Below are 20,917 nucleotides of genomic sequence, written 5' to 3' on the forward strand. Positions count from 1 at the left end.
GCTCTGAACAATACGGTCAGTGTTGTAGTGTTGCAGGAAATATTAAATCGAATTCCGAGTTCCCACACTACATCCAGGTACACTCAGCCCCAGCCGTTTCACTGCCCCTAACTCGTGGAGATTCTCTGACTCAGAGCTCCAAAATCTCTCCACCCAGCTCTCTAAGTTCCCACTGGTGGGTCACTACCATAACAGCACCATGCTTCAAATCCCCTGTGGCCTTTGTGGTGCACATCTGGAAAACCCACACTTTGCCGCCATGCCTTTCTCTCTTGAACACAGTCGAACCACCATGTGAAGGAAAATACCACACAGCCTTAGTTCAGAAACAAGGGTAACTCAGTCACTGGGCACAACAACTAAAATCCTAATCTTATAAGCCTTATTAAACCAAATCCTCCAGTGGTGAATCCTGACAGATCCGCCATTGAAACTAGGAGACACTCACAATTACATATTGTCCTCACACTATCCTTGTCCAAAAGGACCTACCTCTCTCCTGCTTCCTCGTTTCCTCTGTCCCACCTGGAAGTCCTGCCTAATTGCCCAGTGATTGGCTCCTTTATCCATTAGGGGATGGTTCACAAGAAGTCACCAGAGTAGTGAAGCCCCTCCCAGGAGAGCAGAATTAGCATCAAAATACAAGCAAACCCAGGGCTATCCACAACTTGGTGGTTTGATTGAGAATCAAACCCCTCATAGGCTCATCTATTTGAATACCTGGTCCCCAGTTTGGTGGAACTTTTTGGGAAGGCTTAGTAGGTGTGGCCGAGTTGGAAGAGGTGTGTCCCTGGAGGTGGGCTGTGAGGTTTCCAAAGCCCACATCAGGACCATTTTCACTCTCTGCCTCCATCTCATAGATAGATGTAAGCTTTCAGCATCTCCTCTGATGCCATGCCTGCCTTGCCACTGTATTCCCCACCATGATGGAAATAGACTAAGCTTCTGAAACCATAAGCAAGCCCACAATTAATGCTTTCTGTTATAAGCAGCGTTGGTCATGGTGTCCCTTCACAGGAATAAAATGGTAACTGAGTTAACTAGGAATAGACAAAGGAATGACTGCACTTCTTGGTACTGATTTTCTATGTTAGGTTTATTTTTGTGTATGAGGGAGAAAATACTTGAGAAACTACTTAAAAAGGAAAAAAAATGGTTCATGGTATCAGAGGTTTCAGTCTCTAGTGACATGGCTCGGTTTTTTTATGGGTTATGGAAAGTCAGAGGCATGTAGGGATGGGACAAAGCTATTTATCTCATGACAGACAGGAAGGAAAAGGAGAGATGGAAAGGGACCAGGGACACATATGCTCTTAGTAGAATTCTATCTATCATCTACCTGCAAACTCTCAGCTGGGCCCCAGCTCCTGCTAGCCCATTCAGTGTGGACTTACCAGTGGCTCTGGAGTCTCCTGGTGAAGCTAATACCTTCATGATTAAATCACCTCTCAGTACTTCCAGTCATTGGAGACCAAGCTTTTGTGGGAACACGTTATATCCATACTGTAATATATGGGGACTGGTAACTTTTTTTTCTTGTAGCATGGGATTTTTTTTTTTTTAATTTTTATTTTCTATATTCTTTGCTTACATTCCAAATGATTTTCCCTTTTCCACTTCTCCCCTCCCCATAAGTCCCATAAGCCCTCTTCCCTCCGCCCATTCCCCCATCAACCCCTCCCACTTCTCTGTCCTGGTAATCCCCTACAATGCTGCATCAAGCCTTTCTAGGACCAGGGCCCTCTCCTTCCTTCTTCTTGGGAATAATTTGATATGTGAGTTGTGTCTTGGGTATTCAGAACTTCTGGGCTAATATCCACTTATCAGTGACTGCATTCCATGTGTAGTCTTTTGTGAATGAGTTACCTTACTTAGGATGGTATTTTCCAGTTCCAACACTTGCCTAAGAATTTCATGAATTCGTTGTTTTTAATTGCTGAGTAGTATTCCATTTGGTATACACTGGAGTGGAAAATGGAATGGAAAATGGATACATTTTCTGTATCCATTCCTCCATTGAGGGACATCTGGGTTCTTTCCAGCTTCTGGCTATTATAAATAAGGCTGCTATGAACATAGTGGCACATGTGTCCTTATTGCATGCCAGGGAATCCTCTGGGTATATGCCCAGGAGTGGTATAGCAGGGTCCTCTGGAAGTGTCGTGCCCAGTTTTCTGAGGAACCGCCAGACTGATTTTCAGAGTGGTTGTACCATTTTACAATCCCACCAGCAGTGGAGGAGTGTTCCTCTTTCTCCACATCCTTGCCAACACCTGCTGTCTTCTGAGTTTTTAATCTTAGCCATTCTGACTAGTGTGAGGTGAAATCTCGGGGTTGTTTTGCTTTGCATTTCCCTAATGACTAATTATGCTGAACATTCCTTAAGGTGCTTCTCAGCCATTCGAAGTTCTTCAGGTGAAAATTCTTTGTTTAGCTCTGTACCCCAATTTTAATAGGGTTATTTGGCTCTCTGGAGTCTAACTTCTTTAGTTCTTTGTATATATTGGATATTAGTCCTCTGTTGAATGTAGGGTTGGTGAAGATCTTTTCCCAATTTGTTAGTTGCTGCTTTGTCCTTTTGACAGTATCCTTTGCCTTACAGAAACTTTGTAATTTTATGAGGTCCCAGACTAGTAACTTCTAATAGATATAGATTATTAGTGTGTTGCACTGCTGTCCACTACTTCCTCATGGAAGTCTTCAGCTGTGCACAACTTTTAAAATATGCACCCCACTCTTGAGCGGTAGCATGTGATTCATATATGTAAAATTAGGCTGAATTGCATTTGGAGAGAAAACAAAACAAAGTATGGTTTAAAAGACAGAAAAAATTCTTCCTCTTGCATAAAAGAAGTTTAGATCTGGGTGGCTCACGTTTCATATCAAGTAACTGGGGCCCCATTGCTTCTATCTTTCCTTCTTTCATTGCTGAAATATAACCCTTCTTCTCTTGATTCAGAAATGCTCTTAAAGGTCCAGCCATGACAACTTCACTCCAAGCAAAGATTTCTCAATATAGCAAAGTGCAATAAGGCAACAAAAAGCTACCCAATATGATAAAACTGTCCTGTGAAATTTCCAACAAGTTTCCTTACTTAATGTGTCTTCCAACCTTTGCTTGGAGTGAGGTTGTCATGGCTGGACTTTTAACATATATATATGTGTGTGTGTGTGTGTGTGTATGTATATGTACACATATATATATGTACATATATATGTATACATGAATATATGTGTGTATATATGTGGTTTCTATTTTCCCCATTTTGTAAATGCATTTCTCAGAGAATTTTATGAGACTTTCATGTTTTAATATAAGAACTTGTATTGATCAGAAATAGGTTTAGAAAACACCAGATTGTGCTTTTGGTACAAAATGATTCTTGGCAGAGAGGTATGCTGGGAGGAGAAAGATGTACGTCCTACTAAAATATATCTATCTTGAACTTGGCCACCCTTGCTAGGTCTTTAAATTTCCCTCCTTTTTCTTCATGCCTCTTTCCCTCCCTTCTCCCTTCCCTGGCTCTTCTCCTCTCCTCTCCTCTCCTCTCCTCTCCTCTCCTCTCCTCTCCTCTCCTCTCCTCTCCTCTCCTCTCCTCTCCTGTCCTCTCCTCTCTTAGCCATGTTTGAGATTTAGGCTTTATCACTGAATAAATAATTTGTGATCGTAAACGTGTCATTTGGGCCTTATCTTTTAAATGAGGAAGTTGGGCCAGATGTCCACAAAGCCTAGACTAGTAGGCTCTGATCTATAACAGAAAACAAGAGCACTACTCAGTCAGCTGTCACTCATCACCCATCTATCCCTAAGAACTCCATCTATACATCCTCTAATTCAGCCACCCAGGTATTGTGGAGCACCTTCCAGATCCCTGGGAATTTACTAGAGGCTGGGCATTCAAACCCAAGCCATAGGCTTACAGTCGAGCTCAGAACTTTTCTTTCCTGTCAGATAAACACTTAGTTGAAGAAACTGTCTTCACTTGCCAGTGTGCCATGGATAGATAACTCTTGGCTGCCATGTTTAAAATGCTTCTGCATAATTCCTGCAGCAAATTTTAATATTGCTTCTGAGCTATCTACCCAAACACGAGTGTTCTGAAGCATAGAAACCACATTTTTGATGTTGTCTTAAATCAGAAACTCACTGAAAAAAATATATTTGACTTTTAACTGTGTGTATATGATTGTGTGTCTGGGTCGGTCTGTGAATATGTAAGTGTAGATGCCCATGGAGCCCAGAAAAAAAGAGTGAGGTCCCTGGAGTTAATGTGGTTGTCAACTGCTTGGTGTGGGTGCTGGGAACCAAATTCAAGCCCTGTGAGAGAGCACTGTGTGTCCCCAACCACTGAGAGATCTGCCCTTTCCCTGAAAAGCAGGCACTCCTAACGTTTTTTTTGGATTTCAGGTTTTATGAAGACCTAGTAAAAATCAGGAGCTGTCACTGACGGAGCTGATTCTGCTCCGCGTGCTCACAGGATTACATGGGGATGCTTCAGGTGTATGTCTTGTTTAGTCCCAAAATGGTCCCATGGTATGGACTATGTTGTTTTTCTCCAAGTCACTGAGAAGGCAACTTGTCCCAGACAGTTTGATTTGTCAGTCTGCCCTAGATCCAAGGTCCCCAGTCATTCTGCCATTAAGAGAAAGGGGTTCACATATGCAAATGCACTTTTATATTCAGTAACTCTCACTCAAAGCCTGTGAATGTAGCCGACTTTGACCTGATGGAATCATAATTTAAAAAGCAGACGGTTGTAAAACCACCATCAATCTTCCAAGGCCAAGCATCACCTGTGTGCAAATACCTTTCTGCATCTGCTGATGAGGCCAGCTGAGCTGAGGATGAGACTCCCAGACATTCACGATAGGAACGGCCCAGCCAGTGGCATCATCGGATTCTCCCAAGTGCGGCCCCTGGACCAGTAGCGTTGCCGTCAGCTCGGCCCCAGCGAGAAACACACTCAGCTCACGCCACATCTGCCAAGTCAGAGACTTCTCTGAAGCCCTGTGCAGGAGTCTGCACAGCCCCACCAGTGAACCTCCGGCTGGAAACGGAGCAGTGCCCAAGACGGTAGCCATTTGCCATGCGCAGTCACAGAGCATTTGGGGCACAGAGGAGGAACGGTTATGTGCTTGGCACATACGCTACTTTACAAAGCGGCACAGATGAGCCGCATCTTTGAATCCTTTATCCCTTCCATTGAGCCCAGTGGAAATAATCTTTATGTGATCTCCCCAAGCAGCATATTTCAGTTGTGTGTTTTATAGACATGCTGCCTGCAGCCGTGCGCACACGCTAGTGTCTGTTCTTACCTCTTCAGCATCTAACTCTAGCTCACAGCTAACCTCTTTCTCATTTTCATTCAAAGGACAGCATTCCTCCTCAGATTTAAAAATGCCCTTTTTAGTCATCTTCACAACTCCAAAAGTTTATCGTGTTTCCCTGTAAATTAGTGCTGGGCATTCTTGCCGTCTTGCCTTTGGGCTATGTTTGGTGTCCACAGGCTCCAGCATGCTTTCTTTCTGAAGAGACTTTTTATGGGTGCTCACTTGATTATTTATTGATTATACATCTATTCGTTTAAACTCAGCTGGCATTATTTGGTAAAGCTGGCTATCTGGCCAAAACTTGCATGCTTGTAAATGCTTAACCTTATTTCCTTTTAAATCCTAGGAACTTAGCTTTGTAGATGCATATTTTAAGTTTCTTCTCATTTTAGAAATACTTCAGAATATTTGCATCAGTGCAATAGGGCCAGAAGAACAGACGAACCAGAGGATGTAACTTTCGGGCATTGAGTTTTGATCTTACAGTTGCAGGCCCATGTCTTGTTTTCAGTGGCCCAAGGAGATGGGGGGAGGGAGATGAGAGGGAGGGAGATGAGGGGGTGGGAGGAAGCTGCCCAGTTCTGTCCTTGGGTCTGTCCTTTCTACATGACTTTGTCTTGGTTCAGGGTGGGGGGAGGGGAGTGTGTGCCTGCGCATGTGTGTGTGCATGCATGTGTGTGTGTGCATATGTGTGTGTGTTTGTGTGTGTGCGTGTGTGTGCATGCATGTGTGTGTGCATGTGTGTGTGCATGTGTGTGTGTGTGCATGCATGCATGCGCGCGTGCAGAGGTAAGAGGAGGACTGTAAGCCTCACTGTTTGCTGTTTTGTCTGGGCTCACTGACCATCGAGCCCCAGGATCCTGCTTCTATTGCTCAGGGTTTTCATGTGAACGTGGCCATGGCTGGCTTTTTATGTGGGTTCTGGGCTCTGAACTCAGATCTTCATGCTTGTGAGACAAGTTCCCTTAACCATTGGCCATCTCCCTGGAGCTTGGACTTTTTCTCCTGGTCCCTGTAGGCAACCACAATAAATCATGCTGCTCGGTCCCTTACTGTATAGGCCACCAGTGTCCTGGCTCTACTTCTTGACTTGTCGTAGGCTCAGCCATCTGCTCGTCCCTAACTTGGGCATCTGGAGCCATTCTTATCACAGCCTTGCTAAGGCTCTTACCCAGGAGCATCAGATTGGAATCTCCAATCAGGCTGGATATCTGGAAGAACAGTCTCTGTAAATGTTGTCATTTCCTTTTAAAGCCACCAAGTGCTGTTCCCCGCAGAGGTCATTTCTGAGAGCTGATTACCACATAAAATATTTCCCTTTATTATTAGTTCAGAATTGGTCTCAGATGAGCTTAGCGTGACCCTTCTTGCCTCTCATTATGTGTAGAGCAGGTCTTGTCTCTCTGTCCCTAGTGGTGGCAGAAAATTTGCAGTTACATTTCTGGCATCTGACAGTGTTAATTGAACTTGATTTAGTGTGTTTAAGGCTCCGGAGGAGACTTTTAATCCTGCTCGTATGAGAAAAGAATAGTTTGTCCTATTTTTCTACAGTATGACCCTTTCTAGTGTGTTTAGCATCAATTTGCTAGGTGTATAGCAATCTTCCTTTAAGTAGACTTGATATATAGAAACTTAGGTTCACTTTATCATTAAATAGCAACTGTTCTTAATTGAATTCAAAAAGAAGAATTGATACTTGTAAATCCTGATTGAATATTGACCCAAACTGTAATAATTATAGAGAATTAATAATATATCTTGATTTCTTGAGATGTAAATAATTGATGATAATTCAATTTTTTAAAATATTCATAAATAGATGATGAGCTAAATTGAAGTTAAAATATGAAATCAATTACAAAACTCAATTTATATACTTCTTTTCATGAATCTTTTACAAAATGAAGAATGTCTGTAAATATCTCCCCATGTGGCATCTAAGCCTCAAGCCCAGATAGCTGCTAATGAGGAAAGATGTGTTCACAGGTGAAGCACTGCTCGTGTGGTTTGTCCCTTGTCTGGTGCTGAGTAGGTTCGCAATGATGATTTATTGTTATCACTGTGTAGTTTCAGGTTCTCGTCCAGATTTTGATTAATATGAGTAATCGTCATTATTGGTGGAAGTAGCCAATTTAAAACTGCATGAATGTTTCCCAGGTAGAACAAGAATAATCTATACCTTTAAATTTTAGTATAGAGCCATGTACATCAGAAGCATCTTCGTTCAAATGATTCAAGTGAGAATTCTGTGTCACCCAGTGACTTAAGAACACAGGTGGGTTCAGAACTCCAGCGAGGAGGGTTGAGGGTGTAATCGAACAATGGAGCCTTCACAGTGTGCTTGAGATCTTCAGTACTACACCTGAGGAAGAAGAGTGTTACATGGCTTCAAGGGTAAGAAAAGGAGCCGTGACCCACCTGTGACAGTGACGGGCCTCTATGGTCCAGTCCGACCTGGCTGTTCCCAGGGTCACAAGAGATACAGATTAATCCTCTGCTTCCGGATGTTCAAAGTCTGAGCTGCAAGTTTATTGATCATATCCATTTGTAATATTATCAGATTTGTGAGACATAACTTAGGAATATGCCTGAAATTTAATTAACATTAAATAAAAGAAGCCACGAGAAAGACCTAAAACCTTAATAAACAGGAGTGTCCTCATGCAAAATGGTTTTCTTCTTCTCTAGAGATTCAAAACATTAGATAAGAAATGAAAGTCCAGAGGCTCCGAGAGAAGGGCATGTGTGAGAGGGTCACCTTGTGACTTCTATCAGAATCCTCATCACTTCAGATGGATTCTTAAGAGAGACTCTGGAGGCTTAGCTGGAGAAAACATTTTAGATGGAAATTCACCTATGTGGAAATCCATGATCTTTCACATTATGATGCACATTTGAGACTCGGGGGAGGGGGTATCTCAATGCTTATACAGTACTTACCTGACACTGTATCTGATTCGAGTGCTGGGTTCATTCCCCACACCCAGCAGAAGACAGAGCACAGGCAAAGCATTAACTCTAGTTTTAGTTTAGTTTTTGTTAAATCATGTTTTAGACATATGCATACATGTTATAACATATGTATGTGTGTTGATCAGTGTTCAGAAGAAAACTTTTAAGCTCTTGATTTTAAGTTTTAGACATCTTTTTCTTTTGCTTGTTTGAGTTTAAATGTTTAGTTCTAGTTATTGATTGCTGCATAAATGAGGCAGCTTACAAACTTTAACAACTAATTGATCATCATTCATGTGGGCTAAAGTTTGGGAATGGTTCTTGACTTAGGGTTTTACCCCTGAGTTACCATGTCTAAGGCAACTCTTATAAAGGACAACATTTAATTGGGGCTGGCTTACAGGTTCAGCGGTTCAGTCCCTTAGCGTCAAGGCAGAAAGCATGACAGCGTCTAGGCAGGCATGGTACAGGGAGAGCTAAGGGCTCTATATCTTGTTCCAAAGGTAAACAAGAGAAGACTGGCTTCCACATGGCTAGGAGGAGAGTCTTAAAGCCCACCTCCACAGTGATAACACTTCCTCTAAAAAGGCCACACCTACTCCAACAAAGCTACATCTCCTAAGAGTGCCACTCCCTGGGCCAAGCATATTCAAACCACCACAGTTCTGCTGGATGGATCTGACTCAGGGTCTCTGATGTAGCTGAAGTCAGGTATTTGACTCTTGCCTTGAGGCTGATCTCTTCACATGATCTCTCTGGTAGGACCAGTTCAGACTTTCTCAGAACATGGCAACCTGAAGGGCAGTTGACACCTTGCACAGTGGCTAATTTCTAAAAATGAAGATATCAGTGAAGGTGGATGTTTCCACCCAGTCATTAGCTCAGCCAGGATTCAAGGATGCAGGCAACAAAATTTGTGGGGCTCAGTAAAGAAGAGATAAGGAGTCTCTTGTTCAAAATGAATTAAGGCTTTCAAGAAAATGATAGCAGAACACAAAGCAAGCTTAGGACCCATTTGTGTGTGAGGCCTATGTGATTGCACAGGCTGTGGGCCTATGGAATTCACCACAGGGAGCAACCTGACAGTATCTCTTGATGAAAGGAGTGTCAAGGTCACATTCTAGAAAAGCTGACATGAAGTTGACATTAGTATCTCCATAGTCCCTGAGACTTACCTCCAATTAATTTGATGGCTTAGGATGTGTGCTAACTAAAATCAGAGATGGCTATTAACAACAGAGGAGAAACAGTTACTAAAACAGAGACAAGGGTATATTTGACATATTGGTGAAGGAAATGGTTGCTTCTGGATAAAGCATTGCAAAAAACAATACATATTTTATTTTTAGGGCTAGAATTGTGTCTTTCTCCAAATCTGTAGATAGTCCAGATTTATAGTTGTGTGAGGAGAAGAAATTAGATATCCTGAGAGTGATAACTTGTCCCCAAGGAATCTTGTGCCCTTGAGCAGCAGGAAGCAGTTTACCAATAATGCCACTCATTCCTTTTCAGACCCCTACCGTTGTTCAGGGACCTCTCTTCTTTCCTCCCTATCCTTACAGAGGCCAGAAGAAGGCATCCGATTCCCCAGATCTTGAGCTGCAGATGGCTGAGCTGTCATGTGGGTGTTAGAAACTGAACTTGGGTCCTCTGAAGGAGCAGCCATTGTTCTTACTTGCTGATCCATCACCCCAGACCAAGATTTTACCATTTTAATGTTTTGGCTTCCCTTCGTTGTGATCATACCTTTGTATGCTACTCGTGGTTCAGATAACTTCTGCTGGACTTACTTCTTTTGTATTTTCCTTCTGATTTTGATAAAACAGAAGTCCAAGACCACAAGTTGGAAGAAGAGTCCATTATTCAAACACAAGGAGAAAGGGCACAAAGAATTCAAGTAGCTTCTTTAACTTGAACGGCTTTAAGCCCACCTCAGCATCCATAGTTTACTTGGGTGATGCTTGCGCATTTGGATATGGACGTGGGTATGTCAGTGTTCAAAGGGTGTTGTTGTTAACTGCCGTTTCTCACGGGCTCTTCAGCATTAGGATAGTTCTCACTCTTGAAGATGTGCATGGGCTGTCCATGAGATTGGACAACCGTGTTCATGTCTGCCCCATTCTTATAAATCCATGAGTTCCAAACAACCTTCCTCAAATGTCTATATTTACTTCACATGTTAGATAGTAAATCATGTGCCAAATAGAAGCACAAGAGTTCATATGAAGAATTGGTATGTCTTTGCAGCTTCTGTATTAAATCTAGTTTTAAGGTGGAAGATGGCTCAGCAGGTAAAAGTTTTTTGTCAAACAAGCCCGGTAATCCAAGTTTGATCCTTGGGACTTACTTAAAAGTGGAAGGGGAGAGCCAGCTCCACAAAGTTGTACTGTGACTTCCCCACATGTGAATGTGGCATACATTTACACACATGGACATCAAGCACACACATGCACGTGTACACATTCACACCACAAAATTTTAAAAATTATTATTATGGGTTGAAATGGATTTATAGAATACCAAATGTCCCAGTGTGCTTCCTGTTGCTGTGATAAACACTAACAACCAAAACAACTTGGGTAGGAGGGTTTTGTTTCGTTTATATTTTCTAATTATAGTCCATCATGAAGGGAAGGTAAGACAGAAACTCAAGCAAGGCAGAACTCTATCAGGAACCTGGAAGGAAGAACTGCAGCAGAGACCATGGAGGAGTGCTGCTTACTGGCTTGCTCCCCATAGCTTGCTCAGTTGGCTTTCCTATACAACCCAGGACCACTTACCTGGGAGTGGCACTGCTTACAACTGGGCTGAAGCATCCTACATAATGGAGGCATTTTCTCAACTGAAGATTCCTCTTCATGGTTAACTCAAACTTGTATAGTTGACAAGAAACAAAACAAAACAGCAATAACAAAAACCCCAACCAGCACAGCACACTTTCTTCAGTCAGTCATAGGATTAAGTTCCTTCCTTTCTTGCTGGTGTCCATGATGCTCTGTGACCTTGTGCACATAAGACGAGATACTTAGGCCTATCATTTGCCCTACACACAGCCTTTAATTTAGACTTTTATGAAAATTACAATTAATATAATTTATGTAAACTTGCTAAATGTAGGAACTTTTTACTTCCACGCTCAACTTTAGGGTCATTAGAGTAAAATTCTCTGGCTTTTACCTATCCTTTCCTATAATTGTGAGCCTTTCCACCTGGCCTTTTTGTCCCCAACATGCCTATAGCATAGGCTATAGATTCCAGCCTGGCTTCAAACTTCCAATCTTTGTGCCTCAGCCTCTGGAGTCCTGGGGCAATGTAGCAGTCTGTCATCATGCCTAGCCTTGATATTTTCTTTATTAGTTATCCTAATCCACTGGATATCCAGTCTTCTCTGTCTCCTTCCAGGAAAAGATATCTCTGTAAGCAGATGCCATGTATAATTAATGTTCCTGTCTTAATAATAATTGTCCTGCTTTGCTTGTCTGTCGCTGTGATAAAATACTGACCAAAATAAATTTTGGGCTGGGCAGTGGTGATGCATGCCTTTAATTCCAGCACTTGGGAGGCAGAGGCAGGTGGATTTCTGAGTTCGAGGCCAGCCTGGTCTACAGAGTGAGTTCCAGGTCAGCCAGGGCTACACAGAGAGACCCTGTCTCAGAAAAACAAAAACAAAACAAAACAAAACAAAAAAAGAAATTTTGGGAAGGAGAGGGTTAATTGGGAAGCCAGGGAGGGAGCTGGAGAAACTGAAATAGAGACCATGGATGTGCACTGTTTACTGGCTTGCACCCAGACTCATACTCAGCAATATTTCTTACACATCTCAGGCCCACCTGTGTAAGAATGGCTCTGCCCACAGTGGACTGGGTATCCCACCACATCAATAACAATCAAGAAAATGTCCCACAGAACCAAACAGCCCTTCTTTCCAGATGTGTGAAACTGAACCTCAGGATTAGCCATCACAGCATCTTCACATTATTCATCCAAATGAATGAAGGTTTTGATGCTCACTTTTTCTGAGTATTGTTCATACCTACTAAACATGCATTTCTATGATCTGCATAAAATACAACTGATTTTAATCGAAGGGGCCAATCATTTGCAAGGATGGCCATGAACAAGTGCCCCCTCCCTCTCTGGGCTTGCCTCCTCTTCTCACAGTGGCTAGAATCTACTGCCTTTTCTGGGATCTGAGCTGGCTTTGTGATTTATTTTGGCTGACAGGATGCAGTAAAATTCTAACATGGAGACTAGGTTTGACTTGAAAGATGTAGCTTCCATTATTACCCTCTTCAAAGACAGCCGGCATGAGCAAGATCTGCTCATCCTGCTGGGAGGCCTGCTAAAGAATGGTCTTAGTTGGAGCCCTATAGATTAAAGGATGCTTTGAGCCTGGAAGTGTACAGAGGCGTGGGGAGAGATGTGTGTGAGGTTGTGGGAACGTGCCCCAAACAGGCTGTACCTGATTGCATGGTAAAAAAAAACCCAAGGGGCATGTTTCCATGGTAATTTTGGTTGGCCTTTGAGATTTTTGACTTGCCTAGGTTGGGTATTTAGCAAGGTTGAAGCTGTCAGTGTTGGATGAAATAGTGACTGTCAGAATAATAGTCCTAATTGCCTTGGACAGTTGCTACCTTTGGCTCTCTTTAACAGGACCTCCTGTCTAGGTAGCATCTCCTGAGCAACCTGTCTTGCAAAAGCCCTGTTACAACAGTTGCCTTGTGCAATGTTATGGGCTAAATCCTGCTTCTCTGGCGCTACAGAATGTAGCCTTGATTATAAATACCATTGTTGCAGATGTACTACCTAAAGTGAAGTCATAAGAGAATATGCTTGGCTCTGATTCAATATGGCCGACACCTCTATGAAAAGAAAGAACTCGGACACAGACACAGAGAATATCATGAGATGGTGGAATCAGAGACCAGGTGATGCAGAAGCTAAGACTGTTGAGCCTAGAGAGGTGGAGGAACAGTTTCTCCTTTAAGGAGAGACATGGAGTTTGAGAAGTTGTAATGATGAGGTGACAAACGTCAAGGTCTAGCGTCGCTGGGTCTGTTGCTCTTTGCTGAAACAGCCTAGAGAGCTCGCTCCCACGGGCAGCCCCCTTCCCTACAGTGTCTCCCAGCAAATCTGGGTGGATCGATCTAGGGATAGACGTGTACTCTGGATGAAGATGCTGCCAGAAGGTATCACATCTTAATCCCATTAAAATTAAAATTCTCCTTGCTTCAGAAAGTTGTGTCAAAGGCAACTTATTGGATCTTGGAAGCATAAGGAGAGGAAATAATATTTGATACCAGAATCTCTTCAGTACCTTTGAAATTCTACCAGACAAGATTGTTTCTTCTACCATCTTTGAGACTCGCCTATAAAAAAATGTTTTCAATTATTCCAGAGTTTACTAGACATTATCACTTACTTGCTGTGCTCAAGAAACATGATTTAACCAACTATACTAAACTTGGCACTTGTTAAGCCGAATATGCTCATATGTATGATTTGGGGTACCATAATTGCTGCAAGCTGGTATTAGAAATCTTAAAAGTGGCAGATCTTACCCAGAAATCTTTAGTATTTTATAATAACAATAATAATTGTCTGCATTATGCAGTAATAATGGAAATTACATTTGCAAAATATCTCATGGTAATGGGACCTTCTGAAATGCAAGAGAAAGGAAACGCATAATGGGAGAGAAAACATTTGTTTGACTCACTACATTTTAGTTGTCTGTATTCTCAGGTTGGGAGGCAGGAAAGAGCTTGTAGGCGACTCTGTGCCCCGCCACCCAAAGGCTGAGTGATAAGGACCAGCCTGGACGGGTCTCATCCGAGTGGGGACTCTCAGGCTCTGGGGTCAAAGGTGGGGTATTATCTTACTTGGCATACTGTTTGTTCTTTAGAAGAGATTTTCATCCAGTGAATACAAGTTGGATTTCTAAAACAAGCATGCATTTGCTATAATTCAACTTCATGTGGTTCTCTTATGGTTGCTTATAACTTCTGATTGATAATTTACTTAAAATATGTCAGGGGCATGGAGAGATTTTTCAGCAGTGAAGAGCACATGTTGCTGTTACTGAGGGCCCAGGTTTGGTTTGTAGCACCCATGTAGCAGTTCACAACCATCTGTAACTCCAGTTCCAGGGGTTCTAATGCCCTCTTCTGACCTCTATGGGTCACCAAGCATATAAGCATGTATATACATGCATGTAGGCAAAACACCCATGCACATATAAATGACTCTAAAATGTGCCTGGTCCATATATGATATATTCCTTTGTATCTTTACCAGTAGAGTCTTTAGGTCAATATTAAGTTAATGGTCTTAAACCCCCATTCACCCACCCCTGACTTCCCTGTGTGTTTGCCTTTCCTCCTCATCTTTGCTAAGCAATCTTCTCTGCTGAGCTACCCCGTCTTTTTCACATTTTCATTTATGTATCTTATTCAACACATCCAAACTCACAGAAAAGAAGTCTGCAGGGAACCTATGGGATTCTTGGCTACGCGACTCAATACAACACATGCTGCGCTTGGAATTTGGAGTGTATTCTATACCAATTAGGACATTTTGTGAACTTTTGATTAAGCATTTCTTTTGACAGCTTAATTACCCTTAATCCAGGAGGATTCTGTCTAAAACTGCCAAGATTAAACAAAGCTATAGGAGTTCCAGAGAACTGAGATGCAAAAAGGGGTGAGCTCATTCCCTTCGGTTCCATTCATGGAATTAATTTAGCCTGGCCCATATTCCCCTAGAACCTGTCTCTGCTCAGTTATCTCCATGCAGAAGAATGTTGGCTTTTACCTTTCCTGTTTGCTTTGAAACCATTGAGCCACAGCCAGTTTACAGCCGTTGACTTTCCTAAGGCCTCCTGGTTTTTGGTTCCAGGAAGTCCAAGCAAGAGTGTTAAGCCATGTGTTGCAGATCTCAGGGTGTTAGGCAAAGTCCTTGCAGCCGTTATATGTGATGTCTCTGTATCTTCTCCTCCACACATCTCTGAAATCCTTCACAGAGTACCTCCAAGGCAATGGCTCTCATATTCCAACACCATCTGGAAAACTCAGCAGACAGCACTGACAAGAGAGTGTGGGAAAGTCTGGTGTTCATCCTTGTTTATAAACCAGCAAAGAGGGTCTTGAGTTTGCAGAGCCAGATCTTAGTGACCCTGGCCAACAGTTTCCTGGGGCTGCAGTGCTCGAGATGCCTGGCTTTGTGCCTTTGAGTTCTTCCCTCCATCCCAGAATTCATTGTGTCTGGTGCTATCAGAATTCCTTTGTGTGGTGAAATTACCCACTTCGAAAAGTACTCTGAAAATCCAGTGATACTGATTAACGAACCTCATTGACCCACGCTCACTCCAAAACTCCCTGCAGCACTGGGTTGTGATTTCCCTCTGTGGTTTCCTGGAAGGGTGACATGCTTTAATGGCGAGGGAAACATGAAGAGCTGGAGAGATGGCTCAGCTGGTAAAGTGCCTGCCATGCAATCATAGGACCTGAGATTAGACACCCAGCACTGCCATAAATGCTGGGCACGGTGGCATCTCTAACCCCAGTGCTGGGTGAGGGGTGTCTGGGGCAGAGATAGGGCAACTCCTGGAGCTTACTGGCCAAACAGTCCAGCACCAAACATGAACTCTGGACTCAACTAAAGACCCCATCTTGAAAAGGAATAAGATGGAGAAAAAAATAGTAAGGTAGAGAGACACTCAATGTTTACCCTGGCTTCTAGACATATGTGTATATACATGTACATGCATGTGGGTGTATACATACATAAACACACACACACACACACACACACACACACACACACACACACACACACACGATATGGTACACAGGCTATTTAGATTTCACTACTTCCTGTCTAGCTGTGGGATTGGAGTGGGTTACTCTCTGAGTCTGTTTTCATAAATGGTAACTAAGGTCATGGTCTTAGTGTTCTATTGCTGTGGAGAGACACCATGACCACGGCAACGCTAGTAAAATATATCTAACTGGGGCTGGGTCACAGTGTCAGAGGTTTAGTCCGTTCTTATCACGGCAGGGAGTGTGGCAACAAGCAGGCAGAGTAGATACTGGAGAGGGAGCTGAGAGTTCTACTTCAAAATCTGCAGGCAGAAGGAAGAGAGAAACACTGGGCCTGGCTTGGGCTTCTGAACCCTCAAAGCCCACCCCCAGTGACGCACTTCCTCTAACAAGACCACACCCACTCCAACAAGGCCACACCTCCTAATGTGCCTCAAAGTAATGCCACTCTCTGATGATCAAGCATTCAAATATATGAGCCACTGGGGGGCGAGGGGGGCATTTCATTCCAATCACCATCGTCACACCAGTGTTGGTTCCATTAGTGCTGATATGTAATTACATGGACGTTGCACAGGGAAGCTCTTAGCATGGGGGTCTCTGGCACATATTAGCAACTTGGTAACTTTTTTTATGGCGCTGGTCATTGAAAACTAGGGGCCCCTTGCCTGTCAGCTAGGAAAGTGCTCTGCCTCCAAGCCAAGGCCTCTCTGCTTCCAATTCTTTCTTTCCCTTTTTCTTCTTTCTTTCTTCCCTCCCTCCCTCCCTCCTCCCTCCCTCCCTCCCTCCCTCCCTCCCTCCCCTCCCTCCCTCCCTCCCTCCCTCCCTCCCTTCTTTCTTTCTTTCTTTCTTTCTTTTCTTTCTTTCTTTCTTTCTTTCTTTCTTTCTTTCTTTCTTTCTTTCTTTCTTTCTTTCTTTCCTCCCTCCTTCCCTCCTTTCTTTCTTTCTCTCTCTCTCTCTCTCTCTCTCTCTCTCTCTCTCTCTCCTCTCTCTCTCTCTCTCTCTCTTTCTTTTTTTTCTCAAGACAGGGCTTCTCTTTGTAGCCCTATCTGTCCTGGAACTCACTCTGTAGAACAGGCTGGCCTCGAACTCAGAAATCCGCCTGCCTCTGCCTCCAAGTGCTAGGATTAAAGGCATGCGCCACCACCGCCCGGCTCTGCTTCCATTTCTTTCAGGAGGTATTTCAGATCCTATTATTCCAATGGATTTTGTGCAAATCCAGCAGAAAGGCTCTCATTACCTGAATAGCTACAGTAATAATCTCTCCTACCTTTTCTTCTTCCTTATTCCATCTTACTTAGGAAGTAACCCAAATCAGATAAACAGATGTTTCTATGGTTTGTTGTTTGTTTTGTTTTAGAACGTTTTATCCTGGGATAAAATGAAAAGAAATCACAGAATAATAATTCTAAAACTCAGAAACCCCAAATCTCATTCTTAGGCTTCAAATCCTAGTGAAGCCTGGGGTGGGGGATGCTTGTGAGAATGACTGGGCAGGCAGGGACTCGCTGTCATTCCTGCTGTGTGACCGCCATTCTATCAGGTCTTGGTTGGGCTCCTTTGCAGTGGGCACACAGCTTGTGGGGAAAGCCTGTAGAGTGTGGGGCACTATGACAACTGAGCCTGGCTTTTCCTCCTTTGACATCTACTGCACTGGGCAGAAAGCAAGAGAGTCCACCTTATGTTCACCCGGCATTTTCGTTGTTTGTGGTCATTAATGGTATGAAAGAGGGTTGGAAATCTTTGTCATAAATGGCTACTTGGTTATTTGAATCAAACACACACACCTCAGGCTTAAAAGTTAGCACCAACATATAAGAAAAAACTAGGCAATATTGTCATTTTGGATCTTGATTAGAAAAGTAGGGAGGAGAGCTGTAGAGATGGCTCAGTGGGTTAAGAGCACTGACTGCTCTTCCAGAGGTCCTGAGTTCAATTCCCAATAACCATATGGTGGCTCACAACCATCTGTAATGAGATCCGATGCCCTTTCCTTGTATGTCTGAAAACAGCTACAGTGTACTGACATACATAAAATAAAATTAATTAAATCTTTTAAAAAAAAGAGAGAGAGAAAAGAGAAGTGGAGAGAATCTTGGAGGAATTGAAGGAGGGGAGAAATACGATCAAAATATATTGTATAAAAATATTTGATAACATTTTTAACATGGCTACTTGGAAATGATTTCCAACTCTGAAAGTTAAAAAAGTCCTGCTGACATTGGAGGTAGGACATGATTGATGATATAATACAACACAATAAGATACAATATGATACAATAAGATACAGTATGACACAATACGAAGCAGTATGATACAATATGCCATGGAAGTGATACAGTGAATCAAGTTCTCCTTTCATTGTTTTCTTACAGATTGATGTTCTCAAGGCAGACCTGGAGAGTGCAGAGTGGAAAGTTCTAGAAAACCTCATTCTGGAGGATGTCCTCGATCAGATCGGCCAGCTCGTCTTCGAGATTTCACCTCCACTGGCCTGGTTTTCGAGGTCCGTGGCAGCGAGAGCAGCGTGGGTGCGGTTTTGGTACAGCCTCCTGAAGGAGTTGGAACGGAAGCACTTCAGACTTTTTCACACCTATAAAGACTTATCGAAACCGCAGCTTTTCCTGGAGAAGGACCTTTTCAATGCTAGCAGCTGTTATACCTTGAGTTGGGTGAACACAAGGTGGAGGTGAGCTGTAGCCCTCCCGCAGGCCACGACACAAAGAAATATTGGCAGGTGGGCGTGTCTGCGCTTCCGGGGGTGGAGTTACATCCCCAATCTCCACCAGCTCTCAGCTCTGCGCTTGCTTGCTTGCTTGCTTGAGGCAGGGTTTGTGTTACTGTCTCCGCAGTCCAGGATGAATCCTTGAGCTTGGCAGGAGACAGCCGCACGGATGCACACCTTTACTTGCCCAGACTGAGACTTGTGCCTTCTTTGCCTTTGACAGAGTGGGGCTGTGCCCTTCACTGACCCTTGGATGTAGAAATACCCTGCACACATCAGCTTGTGGTTTTCTTAAAATTCAATAGTATCTATAGCTCATGAATTTACATTAAAATGAAATGTTATTATTTCATACTTTTTACTAGGTTGATCAGATTTTTAAATGAACTGCTCGGGTATATATATACATACATTTTAAATGTTATCCCCTTTCCCAGTTTCCCCCTCTGCAAACCCCCATACCATCCCCTCTCTCCCTGCTTCTATGAAGGTGCTCCCACACCCACCCACCTACCCACATCCTGCTCACTGCCCTAGCATTACTCTACACTGGGGCATCAAGCCTTCACAGGACCAAGGGCCTCTCCTTTCCTCCCATTGATGCCAGATACGGACCCCTCAGCCTCTTCAGTCCTTCCTCTAACTCCTCCATTGGGGTCCCTGTGCTCAGTCTGATGGTTGGGCTGTAAGCCCTTCATGTCTGTACTGGTCAGGAGGCTCTCAGGACACAGCTGTATGCACTGGTCATTTAAGTTGAGTCGCTCTGCGGAGGAGTGGGGTGGTACCTGCCTTTCATCCCAGCACTCCACAGGAAGAGGCAGGTGGATCTCTGAGCTTGAGGACAGCCTGGTCTATAGAGTGAGTCTTGGGACAGCCAAGGCTACACAGAGAAACCCTGTCTCAAAAACCAAGTAAGCAAACAACCCAAACAAACCACAACCAAAATATATAACACGGTCCACTCATATGACTTAAACTTGCTTTCTTTAAGGTTTCTCTTGCCTGCCGGTCAAGGCTGGGCTTTGTAGTCTGTGGATTTCAGTCGTTCCTTCGCAGCCTTTGTGGAGGCCATGCAATGGCTTTCTAAGAACTGCTGATTCTTGTTCCTGGGAGCTTTAGACGCATCAGGTCCTGTCAGAACTTCAAGAACTTCAGTCCAAACTTTTTTTCGGACTCAGCTGGTGAACACGCTTCATTGTCTATGAAGCCAGACCCAAGACAGAACCCGAGTGCTTTGCTATTGCCTCGTCAAACTTCAAGCCTGACTGGTACCTCACTCTTCCTTACCTATGCTGCCAGATCTTCCCAAATACACTCTTTCAGGGCTGAGGAGATGGCTCAGTTAGTAAGCTGCCTGCCACATAAACATGGGCGGGCCCGAGATCGCAATCCCCTGCATATAAAAGCCAGGGCATGGCCTACGACCACAGTGTAGGGCATGAGGGTAGGGTGGCCGGAGACAGGCTGGGGCGCCTTGGTCGGGCTGGTCTAGGTGAATCAATAAGCTTCCCGTTCAGTGAGACGCCCTATCTCGATAACTTAGGCATAGTGGCACTTGGGCGAAAAAGGCAGGTGGATTGCTATGAGTTCAAGACCTGCCTGGATGACATAGTGAATTCCAGGACGGCCAGAGCTACAGAGTGAGACCCTGCTTGGAGGAAGAAAAATAAGTTGTATAGAGATAGAGGAAGACACCGAGGCCAGCCAACTGATCTGTCTGTCTCTCTGTCTCTGTCTCTGTCTGTCTCTCTCTGTCTCTGTCTATCTCTGTCTCTATCTGTCTCTCCGTCTATCCATCTCTCTCTGTCTCTCTGCCTGTCTCTGTCTCTGTCTCTGTTTCTCTCTCTTTCTCTCTCTCTCTCTCCCTCCCGCCCTCCCTCCCTTCCTCCCTCCCCCTCCCTCTCCCCTTATCGATCTGTCTTTCTGTGTAGCCCAGAGTGGTCCAGAACTCATTAGATGTCTTAGGTTGGTTTTGATCTTCAATTCTCCTGCCTCAGGCCCTGGTTTCACTTCTTTTTCACAGTTTTGTTTGTTTGTTTGTTTGTTTTTTGTTTTTACTTTTTTAAAATAAGCAGAACCGGTAGGTTCT

At 43.6% G+C, this 20,917-nt stretch overlaps 1 protein-coding gene across 1 annotated transcript in view; it reads left to right on the forward strand.

Annotated features, from left to right (window-relative positions):
* Mettl24 (methyltransferase like 24) overlaps positions 1-18,799 on the forward strand; it is a 109,729-nt gene extending 90,930 nt beyond the window's left edge. Inside the window, 4 exon segments of the mRNA XM_052164303.1 lie at positions 18,479-18,583; positions 18,585-18,602; positions 18,604-18,633; positions 18,635-18,799. Coding sequence (XP_052020263.1) covers positions 18,479-18,583; positions 18,585-18,602; positions 18,604-18,633; positions 18,635-18,796 — 315 coding nt within the window. The 3' untranslated portion in view covers positions 18,797-18,799.
* Positions 18,800-20,917: the final 2,118 nt, after the last annotated feature.

This window comes from Apodemus sylvaticus, chromosome 19 (genome assembly GCF_947179515.1).
Source record: "Apodemus sylvaticus chromosome 19, mApoSyl1.1, whole genome shotgun sequence".
Lineage (NCBI taxonomy): Eukaryota > Metazoa > Chordata > Mammalia > Rodentia > Muridae > Apodemus > Apodemus sylvaticus.